Source organism: Oryx dammah, unplaced genomic scaffold, assembly GCF_014754425.2.
Source record: "Oryx dammah isolate SB20612 unplaced genomic scaffold, SCBI_Odam_1.1 HiC_scaffold_28, whole genome shotgun sequence".
Lineage (NCBI taxonomy): Eukaryota > Metazoa > Chordata > Mammalia > Artiodactyla > Bovidae > Oryx > Oryx dammah.
In genome coordinates, this window is record NW_024070212.1 from 87,442,822 (window position 1) to 87,463,729 (window position 20,908).

The 20,908-nt window shown below is 38.7% G+C and overlaps 1 protein-coding gene and 1 long non-coding RNA gene across 4 annotated transcripts in view; one reads left to right on the forward strand and one right to left on the reverse strand.

Annotated features, from left to right (window-relative positions):
- Positions 1-15,540, reverse strand: part of PRKAA2 (protein kinase AMP-activated catalytic subunit alpha 2) — an 81,898-nt gene extending 66,358 nt beyond the window's left edge. For 2 of the 3 annotated variants that reach the window (XM_040231054.1, XM_040231055.1), the window contains exon 1: positions 15,375-15,531. In XM_040231054.1, coding sequence (XP_040086988.1) covers positions 15,375-15,468 — 94 coding nt within the window. In that variant the 5' untranslated portion in view covers positions 15,469-15,531. Of the gene's footprint in view, positions 1-15,374 lie in introns of all 3 variants that reach the window. The other variant, XM_040231053.1, reaches the window with a different exon arrangement.
- Positions 15,541-15,748: 208 nt separating this feature from the next.
- Positions 15,749-20,908, forward strand: LOC120856087. The gene is made up of 2 exons (XR_005719385.1): positions 15,749-16,686; positions 18,522-20,908. It is a non-coding gene; the product is annotated as an uncharacterized LOC120856087 (long non-coding RNA).

The window sequence follows — 20,908 nt, forward strand, 5'->3', positions numbered from 1 at the left end:
CTTTGGGTTTGGTTGTGGGAAAACTGTCTTTTTCTTCTTGTGATACAAGATTACAATGCTATTTTCCCATGGTGTTTGATGAAATGAGACTTTGCTCTCACATTTGAAGTGGCAAAGATTTTTCTTTATTTAGGCAAGGCTTTGTTTACTTTACTCCTAACAATTCAGTAGGTTGGTAATTAGAAGTCTTCCTTTGGTTTTCCAGAAGGTGGTGCTATAACACAGGTTATTATTATTTTTTATTTTTTTCATTTCTCTTACCAGTACAGGGTTGGGAGTTAGGAATGTGCATCAACAACAAAAATAAGTTGTCAGAGAAAATAAAAGAGGAGAGGGTAGCTGGTGGCACATTGGAGGAGATGTATGTTAATCTTTGGGCTTTGGGTGTGCCCACAACCCAGTAGAGGGATCCCCAAGTTTGGGGTGAGGGTCCCACCAGCCCATGGCTAGTCCTATGGCCAGAATCATAGGACCAATGGACAGGAGATGCTTTCTTTCTGTTCTCTTTGCCCTTTTCTCTCCTTTCCTTCTCTCCAGTCACTGAGCACTGTCCACAGAGAGAGCAACAGGTCCCTCTAGCGGCAGCATGGACAGCTGGGCAGACCCCTACTCACCACCATCACCCTCCACCTTCTTTGCCAAAAAAGGTCTGTGCTGGCCCACTGAAGACCTACTGGCAACAATCCCTCACTCCACAGCCTTTTCTGCATTCCAATCCACCCACTTTCAGTACAAAGATGGATGGATCTCGAGTGTCCTGGCATGCTAGGCAGAAGAGCTTTTTTATTGTTTGGTTATGCATGTCCAATTAGATGTACATTGAAGGGGAGAGGAAAAAAAGAAATAACTTATACCATCATGATACTGACATCACTTCAATCGTAATTATTTTAAAGTCCATGTCTGATAGCTTAAATATCTGAATTCCTATGAGTTTTTTTTATTGTCTTGCCCTTGTTTCCTAGAATGTTGAACACTGTGTGTGAAAAACTATAGAGGGTCCACATTATTTTATTCTCCTTCAGAGAATAAAGACATGAGGCAGATCATCTTAATATGTCTAGTATTAAGCTGATTCTAAGGATTTCAGTCTTCAGGGGCTTGCAAACAAAAACCCAAGTGATTACCTGCGACTCTCCTCCTTGATAAGCTTTGAACTCCAACTGCTGTCTCCCCAGGATTCAAACTATGCCTAGCTTTTCTGTCTTTTATCCACTGTTCTCTGTTTGGCTTTTTACATTTACCATCTTTACAAATTAGCAAATGACTCAAAGAGAAAAGCCAAACAAAATGTCAGACTCACTCCAATGCAATTTTCTTCTCACAGGGATATCAACCACACAAGTCCTGGCTGCCTTCAGATTTTTAATTTTCTCCAGATTTTCAATTCTACTTTAACAAGAAAGTTGATTTGATGCAAGTTAGAAATCATAGCCAGATAGGGAAGACAATCACATTAAAATATACGTGTGTGTGTGTGTGTGTGTGCGCATGTGTGTGCGCACATGTGTTTATCAATTCAGTTCAGTTGCTCAGTCATGTCCGACTCTTCAGGACCCCATGACCTGCAGCTCGGCAGTCTTCCCTGTCCATCACCAACTCCCGGAGCTTGCTCAAACTCATGTCTGTTGAGTCGGTGATGCCATCCAACCATCTCATCCTCTGTTGTCCGCTTCTTCTTTTGCCTTTGATCTTTTCCAGCATCAGATTCTTTTCCAGATTAAATCTAGATAAATTCCAGATAAAATCTAGGAAAATATTCTTTACCATACCTCACATGGCATACTTTCTGAACTCCCCTAGTTATAATGATCATTCTCTGAAGGAAATATAAGTGGCTAAGATATTTTTTTCCAAATTGTGGAACCAAGAACTAAAGTCAATATTGGACATTTAGCTTAATACAAAGTACAGAACTATACTATTAATACTTTTACAACTATCTACTAACATGGTTCATCAATGTCAATCTATATGTCTATTTTCTACCCAAAACAATCTTTACACTTAAGTACTCATAATATATACTTCCAAAATTCATGGTCAGATAAAACTTCAATATCTTAGAACTGCTATCAACTGTTCTACTCTCTTATATACCTGCTTTTCATTTTTGTTTTTACCCTAGATTTGACACTTATCCCTATCAAATTCTACCTAGCAATTCAAAGAGTCAATGAAATTTTAAATTCTCATTCTGTGATCTGTCTATCAATTATCTCACCTAGCTTTGTTCTATCCCAAATAGGAAATCTTACTATACGTATTAAATAGAGTAAAAGACCAAGATTTCCCTTAGAATGACACCTAAGTTCTTTGGGAATAGTTGTTCAGCAGCAATAAGCCCTCCAAAGCACATTTCTTTATCTTAACCAAAAAGTTACCATAAGACACAAAGCCAAATTTCTTACTAAAAGCAAATTTATAGTACATAGTATAACCATTATACTACTTAACTGTGAATTAGTAGAGCACCGAGAAGGCCTGGTATAAATCTGAGTAAAAGGTAGATTTATTATATCATATTTGACATAGAATTCAAACATTAGAGAAGATCATTTAAGTAAATTCTGTTTTGAATATTTCCCTCTTCCTTCTTTCCAGATACTCCCAATTTGTAGTATCATTGCCACATTTTTGACAATGACATAAATAGTTTGCTTTAAATCTTGTATGACTAAACATGGTAGGTGCTTAAGATATAATTGGTTCTATTATCTCATTATATGGAGCTACCCCACATCCTAGGTCGGGACGGTGGCCGAGTCGAGCCCCCCAACACCTGAGGTCAGGGGTGGCGGCCGAAAGGAGCAACCCCACGTCCAAGGAGCTGTGGCTGGCACAGGTGCAGGAGGGCCGAGAGGAGCTACTCCACGTTCAAGGTCAGGAGGGGCGACTGTGAGGAGATACCCCACGTCCAAGGTCAAAGAAAACCAACTAAGATGTTAAGTGTTGAAAGGGCATCAGAGGGCAGACACACTGAAACCTTAATCACAGAAAACTAGCCAATCTGATCACACGGACCACAGCCTGTCTAACTCAGTGAAACTAAGCAATGCCGTGTGGGGCCACCCAAGACGATGGGGTCATGGTGGGGAGGTCTGAACAGAATGTGGTCCACTGGAGAAGGGATGGCAAACCACTTCAGTATTCTTGCCTTGAGAACCCCATGAACAGTATGAAAAGGCAAAAGATAGGATACTGAAAGAGGAACTCCCCAGGTTGATAGGTGCCCAATATGCTATTGGAGATCAATGGAGAAATAACTGCAGAAGGAATGAAGGGATGGAGCCAAAGCAAAAACAACACCCAGCTGTGGATGTGACTGGTGACAGAAGCAAGGTCCGATGCTGTAAACAGCAATATTGCATAGGAACCTGGAATGTTAGGTCCATGAATCAAGGCAAATTGGAAGTGGTCAAACAAGAGATGGCAAGAGTGAATGTTGACATTTTAGGAATCAGCGAACTAAAATGGACTGGAATGGGTGAATTTAACTCAGATGGCCATTATATCTACTACTGTGGGCAGGAAACCCTTAGAAGAAATGGAGTAGCCATCATGGTCAACTAGAGTCCAAAATGTAGTACTTGGATGCAATCCCAGAAACAACAGAATGATCTCTGTTCATTTCCAAGGCAAACCATTCAATGTCATGGTAATCTAAGCCTATGCTCCAACCAGTTACATTGAAGAAGCTTAAGCTGAATGCTTCTATGAAGACCTACAAGACCTTATAGAACTAACACCAAAAAAAAAGATGTCCTTTTCATTATAGGGGACTGGAATGCAAAAGTAGGAAGTCAAGTAACACCTGGAATAACAAGCAAATGTGGAGTGGAATGCAAAAGTAGGAAGTCAAGAAACACCTGGAGTAACAGGCAAATTTGGCCTTGGAGTATGAAATAAAGCAGGGCAAAGGTTAAAAGAGTTTTGCCAAGAGAATGCACTGGTGATAGCAAACACCCTCTTCCAAAAACACAAGAGAAGACTCTACACATGGACATCACCAAATGGTCAACACTGATATCAGATTGATTATATTCTTTGCAGCCACAGATGAAGAAGCTCTATACAGTCAGCAAAAACAAGACCAGGAGCTGACTGTGGCTCAGATCATGAACTCCTTATTGCCAAATTCAAACTTGAATTGAAGAAAGTAGGGAAAACCACTAGACCATTCAGGTATGACCTAAATCAAATCCCTTATGATTATACAGTGGAAGTGAGAAATAGATTTAAGGGCCTAGATCTGATAGACAGAGTGCCTGATGAACTATGGATGGAGGTTCGTGACATTGTACAGGAGATAGGGATCAAGACCATCCCCATGGAAAAGTAATGCAAAAAAAGCAAAATGGCTGTCTGAAGAGGGCTTACAAATACCTGTGAAAAGAAGTGAAAAGCAAAGGAGAAAAGGAAAGATATTCCCATTTGAATGCAGACTTCCAAAGAATAGCAAGGAGAGATAAGAAAACCTTCCTCAGCTATCAATGCAAAGAAATAGAGTAAAACAACAGAATAAGAAAGACTAGACATCTCTTCAAGAAAATTAGAGATACCAAGGGAACATTTCAGGCAAAGATGGGCTCGATAAAGGACAGAAATGGTATGGACCTAACAGAAGCAGAAGATATTAACAAGAGGTGGCAAGAATACACAGAAGAACTGTACAAAAAAGAACTTCATGACCCAGATAATCACAATGGTGTGATCACTCACCTAGAGCCAGATATCCTGGAATGTGAAGTCAAATGGGCCTTAGAAACCATCACTATGAACAAAGCTAGTGGAGCTGATGGAATTCCAGTTGAGCTATTTCAAATCCTGAAAGATGATGCTGTGAAAGTGCTGCACTCAATATGCCAGCAAATTTGGAAAACTCAGCAGTGGCCACAGGACTGGAAAAGGTCAGTTTTCATTCCAATCCCTAAGAAAGGCAATGCCAAAGAATGCTCAAACTACTGCATAATTGCATTCATCTCACACACTAGTAAAGTAATGCTTAAAACTCTCCAAGCCAGGCTTCCACAATACGTGAACTGTGAACTTCCAGATGTTCAAGCTGGTTTTAGAAAAGGTAGAGGAACCACAGATCAAATTGCCAACCTCCTCTGGATCATCAAAAAAGCAAGAGAGTTCCAGAAAAACATCTATTTCTGCTTTATTGACTATGCCAAAGCCTTTGACTGTGTGGATCACAATAAACTGTGGGAAATTCTGAAAGAGATGGGCATACCAGACCACCTGACCTGCCTCTTGAGAAACCTATATGCAAGTCAGGAAGCAACCTGAAGCAAGTCAGTTAGAACTGGACATGGAACAACAGACTGGTTCCAAATAGGAAAAGGAGTATTCCAAGGCTATCACCCTGCTTATTTAACTTCTATGCAGAGTACATCATGAGAAACACTGGGCTGGAAGAAGCACAAGCTGGAATCAAGATTGTCGGGAGAAATATCAACAACCTCAGATATGCAGATGACACCACCCTTATGGCAGAAAGTGAAGAGGAACTAAAAAGCCTCTTGATGAGAGTGAAAAAGGAGAGTGAAAAAGTTGGCTTAAAGTTCAACATTCAGAAAACAAAGATCATGGCATCTGGTCCCATCACTTCATGGCAAATAGATGGGGAAACAGTGGAAACAGTGTCAGACTTTAGTTTTGGGGCTCCAAAATCACTGCAGATGGTGACTGTAGCCATGAAATTAAAAGACGCTTACTCCTTGGAAGAAAAGTTATGACCAACCTAGTAGCATATTAAGAAGCAGAGACATTACTTTGCCAACAAAGGTCTGTCTAGTCAAGGCTATGGTTTTTCCTATGGTCATGTATGGATGTGAGAGTTGGACTGTGAAGAAGGCTGAGTGCCGAAGAATTGATGATTTTGAACTGTGGTTGGAGAAGACTCTTGAGAGTCCCTTGGACTGCAAGGAGATCCAGCCAGTCCATTCTGAAGGAGATCAGCCCTGGGATTTCTTTGGAAGGAATGATGCTAAAGCTGAAGCTCCAGTACTTTGGCCACCTCATGCGAAGAGTTGACTCATTGGAAAAGACTCTGATGCTGGGAGGGGTTGGGGGCAGGAGGAGAAGGGGACGACAGAGGATGAGATGGCTAGATGGCATCACCGACTCAATGGATATGAGTTTGAGTGAACTCCGGGAGTTGGTGATGGACAGGGAGGCCTGGCGTGCAGCAATTCATGGGGTCGCAAGGAGCTGGACACGACTGAGCAACTGAACTGACTGACTGATTATCTCATTAACTAAGTCTGGCAGAACTCAAGTCAATTATGGAATACATATGGTACCAAGTTATGCCCCAACACATTAAAAACAAAAATTAAATAATATTTATGGTAGTTATCAAGTAAGGTAAGAATTCAGAAAAAAACTTATGGCAAAGTTAAAACTTTAATTCTATTATTTTCAATTATGATAGCTATATAACCATCTTATAACTAATTTATAATTAAGAAATTGAGAGATTAAATGAGAATATATTGCTCACTATGTTTTTAGTAGTGTGTAAAATGTAAGTACAAAATAATATGAAGAATAAAGATTCCAAAAAAAAGTATTTCAATAAATTAATACACTAACATTCAGGATAAAAGATGTTACAGCAAGATTTGATGATTCTATAAAAGGCATTTTAAAAAACTAAGGGCAAATTTTAAAAAAGGATTATTAACACTTAAAAAATAAGAGCACTACCAAAAGAAATACAGTAAACTTATCAGAGGCAAACACTGTCAACCATAAGACACCACTTAAGCAAGAATACTGTTCCCTTGAAGGGGTGCAGGTTTCTATTATTAGCAGAGATAAGAGCTGCCTCAAATTCTTTCCTTAATAACACTATACTAAAAATAAAATGGTTGCCACATTTCAAAATAAACACATTGCTTTTCATATGCATTTCAATGGTCTAAATAATAGATAAAAATCTATTTACCCTGATTCAAAGTGTTTTCTCTTACATTTGCAACTAATAAACACACTAGGGAGACTGCTCTCACTTTCATAACACATTCAATTTTTAGGGGTCTTCTGCCACCCACTTTCTCATTTGAGATTAGATCTTCTCTTAGATCCAATTAAATTATCTACCTGGCTTCAAAATATTAACTACTTGCTCTATAAAGGACTTTCCCTATCATTAAGGAAACCACAAGAATATCAGAAGAGTAAATACAACAGTATAATCACTACAAAGCAGTACAAGCGCTTTAAGGAGAGCTAACATGGACTACAAGGTAAGTGACTGTTTTGGCACATTAAAAAAAAAAAAAAAAAACTAGATAAAGCTGTGTCAGCATGGGAAAGGGAGAAAGTCCACAGAATTGAAGTAAGTTCCTCAGTATATGATCAACTACAAAAATCCTTTCTAACTCACAAAGTTATATGTGGATAAAAATTGTAGAAAGGCATTTTTAGCTCAGAGTCTGCATTTTCTGAAGTTTGAAAAAAATTAACTGTGTGTATTATTTGGTTCTACTCCAAGTAGAACCTTGACAACAAACCACACATAAAAACTGCCAGCTGCTGCTCACATCCTCCTCCCTTTCCCAGCTTTGCCTCCTTTATCCAAGATTTCTATGATCACTACTATGAGACCTGGAATAGATAATCTGTTACATGTTTGCATATATTCATTGCATACATATACATGGTATACAGAAGAGTGTGATAAGTGAGCAGTGTCTGGAGAATTAGATTAATAAACATACACAAATAAAATATGAAAAAAGACCAGAGAAAAATAAAACAGAACATAGAAAACTCTTTCTTCTCAACATCAATTAAATCCTGGTCTCAGAACCAGATCACAGATTATTCTCAGAGTTCAGCTAATTACAGGTTTACAAATACATAAAATAGGGCCGAAGTATACAAATACATAAAAGTTAAGTACTTGTATATTTTCACCTACATTTTCTCCTGTATTACTCTCAAAAGTATAAAAGAACATATAAGTCTTATTCCCTTTTTCAGAGATCAAGTGACTTTGGCTTGTAACAGCAAACTTCCACACAGGAGGCCTTAGCCTTCTAAATCCAGTATTCTCTATACTGTATACCATCCTGCCTTTGTGAGCTTCCTCTGAATCTATCCATCTATAACATTGTTTCCTATGGAAAAGTGTCTTTCAAGAATCAATCCATTACACAAAATGAACAAAATCCATTCAGCATTAAGGACAAAACACTGAAATCATAAAAATAAGATAAATCAGAGGGCAAAAACCCTAAATAGCACACTATTTACTTGATTATTTAAGAAAGATGATGAATTCATTTTCATTCCAACATTAACAGTCTAGTATTTCAGAAAATATATAGCTTCATTAGTTGGAAGTATTAGTTGTTAAGTATTGCTTAACAGCTGTTTAGAATTACATATTTTCAGAAGTAAAATCAGTTCAGCTAGCAATTTATATGAACATCAACATTTATTTCCATGTCATTCTTATTTTATTCATTTTCCATATTTGTGAAAAAACAAATTTCATGACTTAACCCAAAAAGATACTGGATTTTTAATATAAACACTAAAAACTAAATATCATATAGCACAAATGAGTTAATCATTAGGAACTTTCCAATGCAGGCAACCAAAAAAATTGGGGCAAATTATTAAAGTTAAGTCTCAATGTTGCAATCAGAGTTGCAATCAGAATCGCAATCAGTAAACATTTATTATTAATAACATCTCATACAGGGTACAGGATTCACCCAAAATGGCCATGTATCTAGTCATCTCCACAACAGCCATCTATCTGTAAAGTAACTCATTTTTTCTTAAGCCATTTTATGTGCCTCAATTCATTTAATCCTTAAAAAACTAGAACGTAGGTAGCCAAGTATTGTTACTGTCATTTTACAAGGTCAAGGAAGTTTAATGGTTTTCCAAATTCATATAACTGGCAGTAGCATGAAATGAAAATCCCCAGCTAATGCCTTCCAAAACCAATGTTCCTTCATTCTAGGACATCATCATTTTTTTACAAATTTTCTTTAGTCTGGTTACTAAAGGCCACTGGCAATCTTTAGTCAAAGTTATTTTCATAATGGTGATGGGGCAACCCTGAAATACCTGGTATTTTAAAGAAATTTAAATACTTAAATTAGTTAATAGTGTCAGAATTCAGTAACCTTATCATATAAAAAAATGGAATGGATTGAGACACAAGAGTAAAATTTATATGAAAATATAATTTTTAATCATCCATATGTAATTTATCTGCCTGCAAATTCAGGAGACTTATGAGACAGGGGTTTGATCCCTGGATGCGGAAGATCCCCTGCAGGAGGGAACGGCAACCCACTCCAGTATTCTTGCCTGGAGAATCCCCATGGACAGAGGAGCCTAGCAGGCTACAGTCACAAAGGGTCGCAAAGAGTGGGACAGACATACATCATAGAACCATAAATTTACCACTTCTGCAACATCCTAGCACTGTAACCTTAGGCAAATTAAAGTATCTAATTCTAAATATCTACATTTGCAAAATGGAGATAATACCAAATCCAGGGTTACTTTGGCGAATAAATAAAACCAAGTACATATATAGTAAACATAGTATCAACTTAATCAAGTTGTAGCTTTTATCAATAAATTGTTACAAATGTTTCCCTTTTCTTTTGTTTTACATTATTTCAGCTATAGTCTTCAGTAAATCAAACTTCCACTAAGCCAGAAGAACAATTAAATTTATCCATTTTTTGAAATTAAATCTTCAAAAATTCGGTTGCAAATAAATTTCACATTCCAGTGTCGCTGCTAAGGAGAAGAAAACAAAGCCCAAAGAGGTTTCAAGTATTCTTTAGGGCCTTGACACTACAGTTCAGTTGCTCAGTCCTGTCGAACTCTTTGCAGCCCCATCAACTGCAGCATGCCAGTCTTCCCTATCCATCACCAACTCCTGGAGCTTGTTTCAACTCATGTCCATCAAGTCCGTGATGCCATCCAACCATCTCCTCCTCTGTTGTCCTTTTCTTCTCCTGCCTTCAATTTTTCCCAGCATCAGGGTCTTTTCCAATGTCAGTTCTTCACATCAGGTGGCCAAAGTAATGGAGCTTGCATTTCAGCATCACTCCTTCCAATGAATATTCAGGACTGATTTTCTTTAGGATGGACTGGTTTGATCTCTTTGCAGTTCAAGGGACTCGACACTACATAAGGGTCAAAACCAATGCCACTGTGGGCCAGAAATGCCACAGGTATAACTCTGAGGCCCACCCACTGACCAGGTAGTTGTCTGAGATCTAAGTTATCACTTAGGACTGGTATTTATATTTCTAGGGCTTCCCAGGTGGCACAGTAGTAAAGAATCTGCCTGCCAAAGCAGGAGACCCAAGAGACAAGAGTTCAGTCCCTGGGTTGGGAAGATTCCCTGGAACAGGAAATGACAACCCACTCTAGAACTTTGCCTGAAAATTTCCATAGACAGAAGAGTCTGGCAGGCTACAGTCCATGGAGTTGCGAAGAGCCGGATACAACTGAACACAAGCTCTACCTTTGCTTATCTTTCCTGTTATCTTACACAGAAGTGAAGATTTAATAAAATATTTACTTAATTTCTTGAAAGCCAATTCTGTGAGCCATTCACATAACTATTTGAAAAACAACAAAAAACAAAGCCTTGATGAGACCTTGCTGACTAGAAAAGGCTACTTTGACTGAAAGCATCCTATAAGATGGTTGGATGGCATCACCAACTTGATGGACATGAGTTTGAGCAAGCTCTGGGAGTTGGTGATAGATGGGAAGCCTGGTGTGCTGCAGTCCATGGGGTTGCAAAGAGTCAGACACGATTGAGCGACGGAACTGAACTGATCCTATGGTGTACAATTCTAATGAAGAATAATGATTTCATAAATCAAATCTGTCAGTTCTCACCCTGAAAATACAAGCTTCTTTAAAAAATATACTTACCATTATATTTAAAACACTTTTTTTCTTCAACTGGTCTTTGTAAAACACATACACAAGATCTGTTCTTCTAGAATTTCTATGACCTTCATTATTTAGGTAAGAACTGAGCAAGCCTAATTACAAGAGCTCTTAAACAGCAGTTATACCTTACCTGGGAAACAGTAAGAACCAAAACAATACATAGAAAAAAAATTAAGTAGATAAAATGCACTACTTCAAACTCTGACAGCCAAAATAATCTGTTTCCATAAGCACCCCCCTAGTACTTTTACACTAGAACAACAGAGAAAAAAATCAACTCAATATTTTAAATAAGGTTTCAATTATTTATCAACAATTAGAAGGATTTCCATATGTTTTTAAAAGCAGCTTTAAACAAGTGCTATTAAATGAAAACTAGTTATTTCCATTTTTGTTCATTGTGCCTAACTTTGATCTGTAAACTGATACATCAACACTGAAGTTAAATTTTCAATATCTATAAATAACATAATAGCTAAAGAGAGAAGGCACATAAAATATTCAGCACTTCTCCATTTCCATGTTTTTATAGCCATATAAAACTAAATCATCTACTACTGTTTTTTAATAGAAATTAAATTTATAAAGTCTAAATCAATAGCAAATAAAAATGTAAGTATTTTCAATAAACAGTCCTGGAACGATTGGATATCCATATTTAAAAAGTTGACCTTAGAATCTCAACTTATACCATACTCAAATGTTAACTCAAAATGGGTCCTAGATGTAACTATAAGAGCTGAAACAATAAACATCTATTTTTTTAAAAAATGTGAAGAAATTCTTGAAACCCAAAGCAAAGATTTCTTAAATATAACATCAAAAGCATCATCCATAAAAGGAAATAGTCAATAGGCAGGACCTCACAAAAATTCAAAACACTTATACATGTCAGACAACTGACATGAAGAAAATATTTGCAATAAGGGACTTGTATCCAGAATTTATAAAAAAAATTCTTATGAACTCAACCAATCCAACAAATGAACTAAAGATACGAAAAGACATTTCACCCAAGATACACAAATGTCTATTCAGCACACGAAAAGATGTTCAGTATCATCACTAGGAAAGCACAAACTGAAACCCCAATGAGTTACCATTTCACACCTACTAGAAGACTTATAAGAAGACAATAAATAAATGTCAGTGAGGATTTGGAGAAATAGGAACCCTCATACATTATTGGTGGGATTATAAAATGGTACAACCACTTTGGAACAGTGTGCAGTTTCTCCAACAAATAAAAATAAAATTATGATACAAGCCAACAATTCTACTCTTAGGTATATGTACCCGATATATATGAGAACATATATCTGCAACAAAGACTTCCATACAACGTTTGTGGTGGCATTATCTGTAACAGTCCCAAACTGAAAACAGAGGTCATCAACAGGTGACTGCATAGGCAAAATGTGGCATTTTCATGAGGTGGAATATTATTAAGCAACGAAAAGGAACAATGCTATGTCATACATGAACATCAAAAGCCTTGTTAAAGAAGTCAGACATGAGACTTCATATTCAATGATCTCATTTATAAGAAATGTCCAGAGAAAGCATATTTATTCAGACAGAAAACAGATTAACAGTTTCCTAGGGCTAAGGGTTAACTATAAATGGCATGAGGAATTTTATTATGGTGATGAAAATGTTATATATTGACCTATAAAATAGTTGCACCATTCAGTAAAGTCACTAAAAATCAATGACTTGTACTATACATAATACATTTAGGATGGGTGACTTTTATGATATGTTAAATATGCTTGAAAAAAAAAGTTGTGTTTAAAAATAAGCATGCTTTTGTTTGTAGTCCCTTAAAGAATTACAATGGACCCTCGAACAACACTGGAGTTAGAGGCACTGGACCCCAGGAAGTTGAAAACTTGTGTATAACCTTATATTCATCCCCCAGTATTCATGGTTCCACATTTTAGGATTCAACCAACCTTGACTGTATAATACTGTAGTATTTATTTAGAGAAAAAAAATAATCTGTTGTAAAAGTAGATCTCTGCAGTTCAAACTCATGGTGTTCAAGGTTCCACTGTAAATGAGTAACTTTAGACTGCTGCAACTTATATAATTTTTATTAAGCAACTGTACTAATTCTAACTTTGGATGGGAGAGCACTAACTTTGGAGAGGTGCTCATACAGTGTTAGGAAATCTCCCCAGTTAGTTGCTCACTGGGAAGGAGTCTTCCAGGAAAAGGATTTCTCATAAATCCAAGTACCTTCTGTTGGTTTATATTTTAAGTCAGTGCCTAGAAGCAGTTCAAGGATATATACAAAAAGAGATTTAAGTTGTCCTGTGACAATGGACCAAATGATCTATCTGATGGGTATTTTAGCCAATATTCAGATTACACAATTTTTTTTAAAAACAACCATTTTTAACACAATTTGAAAAGGAACAGTATACATTATATAACCTGGAAAGTGTACATGTCTAGATGGTGAAGACTTGAGTGTGTAACATCAAAACACAATAGTCCTTAGTAATGTCACAGCATTAATCCAGTTCCTGAATCTTCATATATTCACTCTAAATATATTCTCTTCACTTACCACTTTATGAGGTCTTGCACACCTAAGCCAGGACTTCACAGCCCTCACAGGACTTGAAAGAATTTTACAAACCTGAGGTCTTTATACAAATATACACCCTATCTGTAAGGCCATGCCTGACAATCTTACTGAAAACTGTGAACTGCACAAAACTCTGATTCATTTGTCTTAACAGCACTAAAAATACTACACACACACACACACAAATATATACAGTGATTACTGTCTTCCCCTACTTGAATATAAGCACCACAAAAGGAAAGATTTTAATGATTTTGTTCCTAGGCCCCATTACCTAGAACAGTGCCTGGCACACTGTAGGCACTCAGTAAGTGTTTACTGAACAAAAGAAAGGGTATCAGATGTGTGCAAGTAAGTAAAAGCTGATCCCTGCCATATGAATGAACGAGTCTCTTCTATCCACTTACAGCCTGGATTCAAGGTTAAAATAGGATTTTTGGACGAAGTGAAAGAGTAGTATTGATCTCTACACTACCATGTGTAAAACAGCTAGCTAGTGGGAAGCTAAGGTATGGCACAGGGAACTCAGCTGAGTGTTCTGTGATGACCTAGCAGAGTGGGAGGGAGACTCAAGAAGGAGGGAATACATGTATACTTACAGCTGATTCACAATGTCATAGAGAAGAAACTAACACAAAATTGTAATTTACTATAATTTTTAAAACTTAAAATTTTTTCATTATGATTTTTTAAGGAAATAGAGGCCTCAATAAAATCCTCAAGCTGCCTACCCAACATTTTCTCAGCAAAACGAAAAAAGAAAAAAGCAACAACCAAAAGAAGTATTTTTAATAAGTTGGTTCTAGTTCTGGAGAGAGGACAAGTTAATTAATCTCACATGACTCTTAAGAAAAACAGGAAAGTTCAATACTTAACTAGTAACCAGTAAAAAAAAAAAAAAAAAAAAAAATCAAAGTAGCCTGTTTTTCTACACCCAAAATGGGATCCCATCACCTAGGAACACAGAGCTCAGCAGAGTATGTCTTAGCAATTCTGGCCTCAGCCCTACGTCCTCAAGATCCAACTCCCAAGTCCCTTTTTCCTTTCCCTCCATCCTGGAAGCCTTCCTAGAACCATTTTACACACACCAACCAACCTTCAGACCTCCCAGTTCTAAGCCCTGACCCAACCCAGCTGCATCCCAGCGTTTCCCAAGGCCAGCAGAAAGACCCACCCACGTCGCGCCCCGGGATCCCCCGTAGACTACCAGCCCTACTAATCCAGAGTCAGGGAGCACGAAAGAATCCAGACAGCAGGACTTCCCAGCCTGGCCAAAACTGGAGGACATTTTAGACCTTTATCCCAGTTCTGCCAATTTCGGTGTGACCTTGAACACGTCCCTCCTAGGGGGTCCCCGTTTTCTCACGTTACAGGCGAAGATAACACCTGCACCTGCCGTAAGGATTACAGGAGCTCACACGCGAAGCACCTAACGGGACACCTGGCACGAAGTGGCAACTCCACCATCAGGACCGTGGGTCATTCCTCAGGGTCCTTACAGCCTCCTAGCTGAAAGGCATCTCGCACAACAACCCAATCTCCGGGTTTCAGAGGGGGGCACTGAGGTCGGGCAGTAGAAGCGTGCTGGACGCCGGTCCCAGGACCTCGCGACGCCCCCGCCCGAGCCCCCTCGCCGGGACCCCGCCGTTGCCGCGGGGCGAAGCGGTACCCACTGCCATCCCTGGGTCCCCAGGTTCCGCGCGGCCCGGGCGCGGCCGCTCCACCTGCCGCCAGGCCCCGCCACCCGCTGCCCGTTCGCGGCCCGGCACTCCCGGACTCCGGGACTCGGCCTCCCGCGAGGCGCGGCGTACTCAACTCTTCACTTTGCCGAAGGTGCCGACGCCCAGCGTGTCGCCCAGCACGTAGTGGCCGATCTTCACCCGCCCGTCGTGCTTCTGCTTCTCAGCCATGTTCGGCGCGCGCAGCCTCGCTCCGCCGCCGCGGGATCCTCTGCGCGGCCACCGCCGCCGCCTACCCACAGTGCAGCGGGCCCGCGGGGGGCGGGGGCCCGAGACTTGGGGACCAGGCGAGGCGGGGCGGGGCGGGGGGAGGGGGGACGCGAGCAGGTGGGGGGGGTCGGGGACGGGGGCGGGGGGGCGCCGAGGCCCCTGGGCGGGCGTCAGGCCGGCGTGGGCCCGGGGCCGCGGCCCTGGGGGCGCAGTGGAGGGAAGGTGGGCGCTCGGTGCGGGGGAGGTCGGAGGCCGACAGGTGTGCGGGGAGGGGGAAGGATGTCGCCTCGCTACCTGGAGGAGGGGCCCTAGGGTGGGAGCCGGGTTAAGGGGCCCTCGAGCAGAACCTGACGGTGGGAATGAGAGGGTGAGATTTGGGCCGGATCTTGGCGAGTGGAAAGAGATGGAAGTATTAATAGAACCTGGAGAAGAGAAACAGGCCTGAAGTGTGGGGAGAGAGGGGCGTGAAAAGCAGCGTGTGGGTCCGAGGGAAGTCAGGGCTGGCGGCAGTGGGGAAGGGCCTTGATCGAAGGTCAGTCGGAGGAGAGTCACAAGGAAGCTTTTGGAGTCACGCACTGTTTTCATACAGGTCACCACGGCACAAACAAAAAAAGCCAACTCTGCTGGCTTCACTGATTCTCCTCTACGTACTGTCTAATTCTCAGTTATGGAGGAGATACCCTCTTTAGAGCTCTCGGTTCTAACTAATTTGCACAAAGTTCTCCAATCAGTCCCAATATTTGCTCAACTGTATTTTAGATATATAAATATATGGGCTTTCTAGGCGGCTCAGTGGTAAAGAATCCACCTAGGAACAAGGGTTTGATCCCTGGGTTGAGAAGATCCCAGGGAAAAGGAAATGGCAATCCACTCCGGTAGTGTTGCCTGGGAATTCCCATAGACAGAGAAGCCTGGCAGGCTGCAATCCATGGGGTCGCAAAAGAGTTAGACACAACTAATCAAGTATATATAGCATAGAAATTGTGATAGAGCTGCACAAGAGGGAAATAGTGAAAGAAACTGAAGAGGGAAACTGAACTTGGTGAGCTTGGGGAGTAAGCTACCTAAGGAACAAGGACAATGTAAGGGCACAAATTAAAGATAAAGATTGAAGGGGGAGTGAGGAAACGGCAGGAGGAAACTAGAAGCAGGCAGAGCCTTAAAAACTGCCAAGATACAGTAAGTACAGTGATTACTTCCTCCTCCCGCCCTCCCTTCTCCTCTCCTTTCTTCTTTCCTTCCTTCAGTCTCCTAGTTTCCAGTGTTGCCTGTCAGTGCTTAAAAATCATTTGCCTATTGGGAATAAATGTTTAAGGATTAGTTGAACGTCTTTTACCTTTGTGTATGACAGTAGAGTTTCAAGGTCACATTCCTCAAATTGTAAGTCTCATTGCATTATTTATAGGTAAAGAGAGAAATGTATTAAAAAGGATAAGATGTAACACAAGTTCCTTTTCTGAGAAGTGATGAATATGCAAATTGCAAACTTGCATCTATTCTGCACACCAAGCCAATCTGATGAGAGATGATCATGGCTTATAAATTATAGACATCACAGCTGTTGAACAGAGGCTATTTCTGTTCATTCTTGGGATCATCTTTCTTGCTGACAAGAAGTACCATTTAAGAATCACTCTACCTAGCTGGCAATTGGAGGAAAATAGCCAGTTATTTTGATACTGGTATTTGGTTAAGGATCACTCCTTCAGTATTTGTTCAAGTAAGAAAAAATATCTGTTCTGCTTTTGAGAAATAAGATGAATGTCTCACTTGTTTTAACATCCCAGTAAAAGATGTTAAAGACTATTAGATTGCTTTCTTGAAACTTTATGAAGGCAGCCTATAAAGAAATTTTAAAGCATTCTGCACTGTCTTAACTATTGGTGGATAATTAAACTTTATTTATTATATGCCACATAACTATGATCCTTACCTAGCAACTATGAACTACTTTGTAGTTTTATTATTATACCAAACAAGTGGATGATACTTCATAGATTAAAAAGCTCATTTAAATGCAATTATCTCAGTTAGTTGTCATAAAGAAACATTATTATCCCCATTTTATGATGATATAACCTAGATTTTCCCTTTCTGATTTTCCCAATGCAAATCAACTAAGTGGCAGACTCAGAACTCATATCCAGTTCTGACCTGTCCTTTTGTGTTTTTACTATGAAACAGCTACCCTATAAAAAAAGAGTATGTGATGCTCTAAAAACATAAATTTTTTACAATTATAGTTTCATTGTCATGTTTTTATTATTTTTAGGGAATGTCAACAATATGTACTTAATCTTGTATTTTTATCTGTTTTCATGACTTTCGTTTAGAGGATAGATGGAATGCTAAGTGGGTGATGACAATGGGAAAGGACACTTCTTGGTGGCATCACTCAGCCTTCTGTTGCCTGAATAATTTCAATTGTGATTCCATATTTGCCTCTCCTACCCAACAGTACAAAGTGAGAATTCATCAGATTGAATCTCCTTTAAGAGCCATGCCACTTGGGGAGGGTCTCACCACCCCCCAAGAAGTCCTAGTAAATACAGTAGACCCCATTTTATTGTTTTCCAGTGATGTTTTAGTGTCTACTTGTTGTTCAGTACCAGTCTCTAATATTACTGTCCCCTGGGAAGCTATTCAGTTCTTAACCAGGTCCAGCTATTACTGCTTTACCGTCTTACTGCGGTAACTTTGGAGTTACTTGACTTCAAATCCTCTGTACTGGGGACCTGAGTGAAAGAACAATGGAGCACCACCTAAACAAATATACTTACCTAGATTCCATTGGTATTATCAATAACCACTTTCTTTGATTCTTTGCTTCTCCTTGAGGCTAACCTACTCTGACCATGCACCTGCGCTCTCTGTTCTGCATTCTCCATTCCCCTTAAGTAGATTCCATTGGTATTATCAATAACCACTTTCTTTGATTTTTTTGCTTCTCCTTGAGGCTTACCTACTCTGACCACGCACCTGCGTTCTCTATTCTGCATTCTCCATTCCCCTAGCCCTTCTCTGCTTTTTCCATGGCACTAGCATCACCGACTCGATGGACGTGAGTCTGAGTGAACTCCGGGAGTTGGTGATGGACAGGGAGGCCTGGCGTGCTGCGATTCATGGGGTCGCAAAGAGTCAGACACGACTGAGCGACTGAACTGAACTGAACCTTCTAACATACTGTTTAATTTATTTGTTTATTGCATTTTTGTTTTGTCTATCTCTTGCAACTAGAAGGTAAGCTTCACAAAAGAGTTTCTTCCCTTCTCTTTTTATTCACTGGTGGATGTATCCTCAGCACAGATGTACCCTAGTAAGTCACAGGCTCTTTCTTCAGTGGATTAAGCTTGTGTGGCACCTGAAGTTTATACAATGAAGCAGAACCTCCTTAATGAAAAAATACAAAGTTGGAGATGTAAGTAAATATTTGAAATTAAGTCTACAAAATTTTTGAAGTTAACAAATAACACAAACTTACCAAATCCAGAAAAATAACATTTTTATAAATTAATTATTCCACCTATCTCTATAATACATGCTTTCTACATATTTTGGCTGTGTATTCTTTGATTGTCTCTTCATATTTTATATTTTTATAGAGAGAATAGAAAGATAATTCTGTCCTTCCTCTAATGTGATTGATCAAATTTTTGTTCACATCTTCCTCTTCAGGATCTGCATAGTGCTTTTTTCATAGAATTAATATAGCTCTATCAATTCTATTATATATGTGAATATTTCATATACCTTTCACATTTCATATAGAAACTAAGTATTTCATATACATGTGAAAATAACATACCCTTTCTGCTGCTCCTGGGACTTGACAGAACCTAGTATATCATTCCTGAAATATTTATTGAATTAGATTAAAGAAAAAGATTACCAAAATGCAGAACCAAGTAGCAAGAATACAGGGAAGAGCATTTGAAAAATAAGTCAAACTTAATAGCATTTTGATTTCACACACACATGTATTAAATACAAAGCAGAATTTTTGGTATAGCAGTCATTAGTGAGATTGGACATGGGCAGAACCCAGGACATATAGGACCTTATAGACTAATGTAAGGTATTCTTTCCTATTATTGTTCTCCAATTTGAAATAAAAAGAAAGTTGGACACTCACTGATTAATAAAATATGCTGATGGTGTCTTATAGGTAGTATTAGTTCAGTAATTGCTTCTTTTTTATTTTTATTATGAAAAATTTCAAACATACACCAAAGTAGGATAAATAACTCCCACCCTTAATGATTATCAGTATTATTTCATTTAGCAACCTATTTTTTCACTTTTTTTTGTTTCATAGGGTGTTTTATTAAAATTATTTGTTTGCTGTTTCACTGGTAAATACTTCAGTATACACTGCTAGTAGATAAGGACTTCTTTTTAGCATAACAATGCTACTATTATCATATCTAACAAAATTAACAATAATTCCTTACTATTATAAACCACCCATTTTGTGTTCAATTTCTCTTGATTGTCTTAAGAATAACTGTACATTTGGTTTATTCTAATCAAGATTTTTGAATAGCATTTTATAGAGATGCATCTTATGTTTCTTTTAATTGGTGACTTTTTTCCTCCCTCTTTAATAAGTGTCATTTGTTGTTTAATAAGTAGGTCATTTTACCTGTTGAATATTCTAAACCCTGTTGGATTTAGTTTAACAATTATTCTTGATCATCAAAGTATGATGGTATGGTGTTGTAGGAAGCATAGTATTTAGAAACAAAAATCCTGAGTTCATGTCTCAGCTTAATCACTTAATGTGTCCTTAAACAGATCGATTTACATCTCATTGGTAAAACTAGTAGTGTTAGGAAATTCAATTCCCAAATCCACTGCCCATTTTAGAATGAAACTATCAAAGGAAAAAGGGAGATTACTATGAAGTACTATAGGCTATAGTCCAAGGTATCTCAACAAACTGATCTTGGTATGTTATTTTCCCTACACATGTTTTACCTCTTGACATTTATTATTATTGGTGTGTAAGATTGAGAGGGTAATATTACCTCCCAACAGTCTTCCAAAAAATAAGTAGATACAATACATGTGACAACCATTAAAACATTTTAAAGGAAGTATAAAACTTTGTGATGTTATTTTTAGCAGGTATTCTAATAACAAATATTAAGTTTAATGTAATTCATTTTCATTTTCATCTGAGTATGTTTCTAAATTGCTTCAATATGAGTCAACATTTTTTTTCAGTGTAGTTAAGAAAAATATAACATTTTGGATCAAATTTTCTCCATGGCCAGATGCATTAATTGGAATAATAAAGGTTGTTTGCTTTGCTGTATAAACATTATGGATCTAACAGCATTTTTAGAATCTTGCTTTCATGTGTGTGTTGACAGCTTGTCTGAAAAAAAGAAAAAAAAAA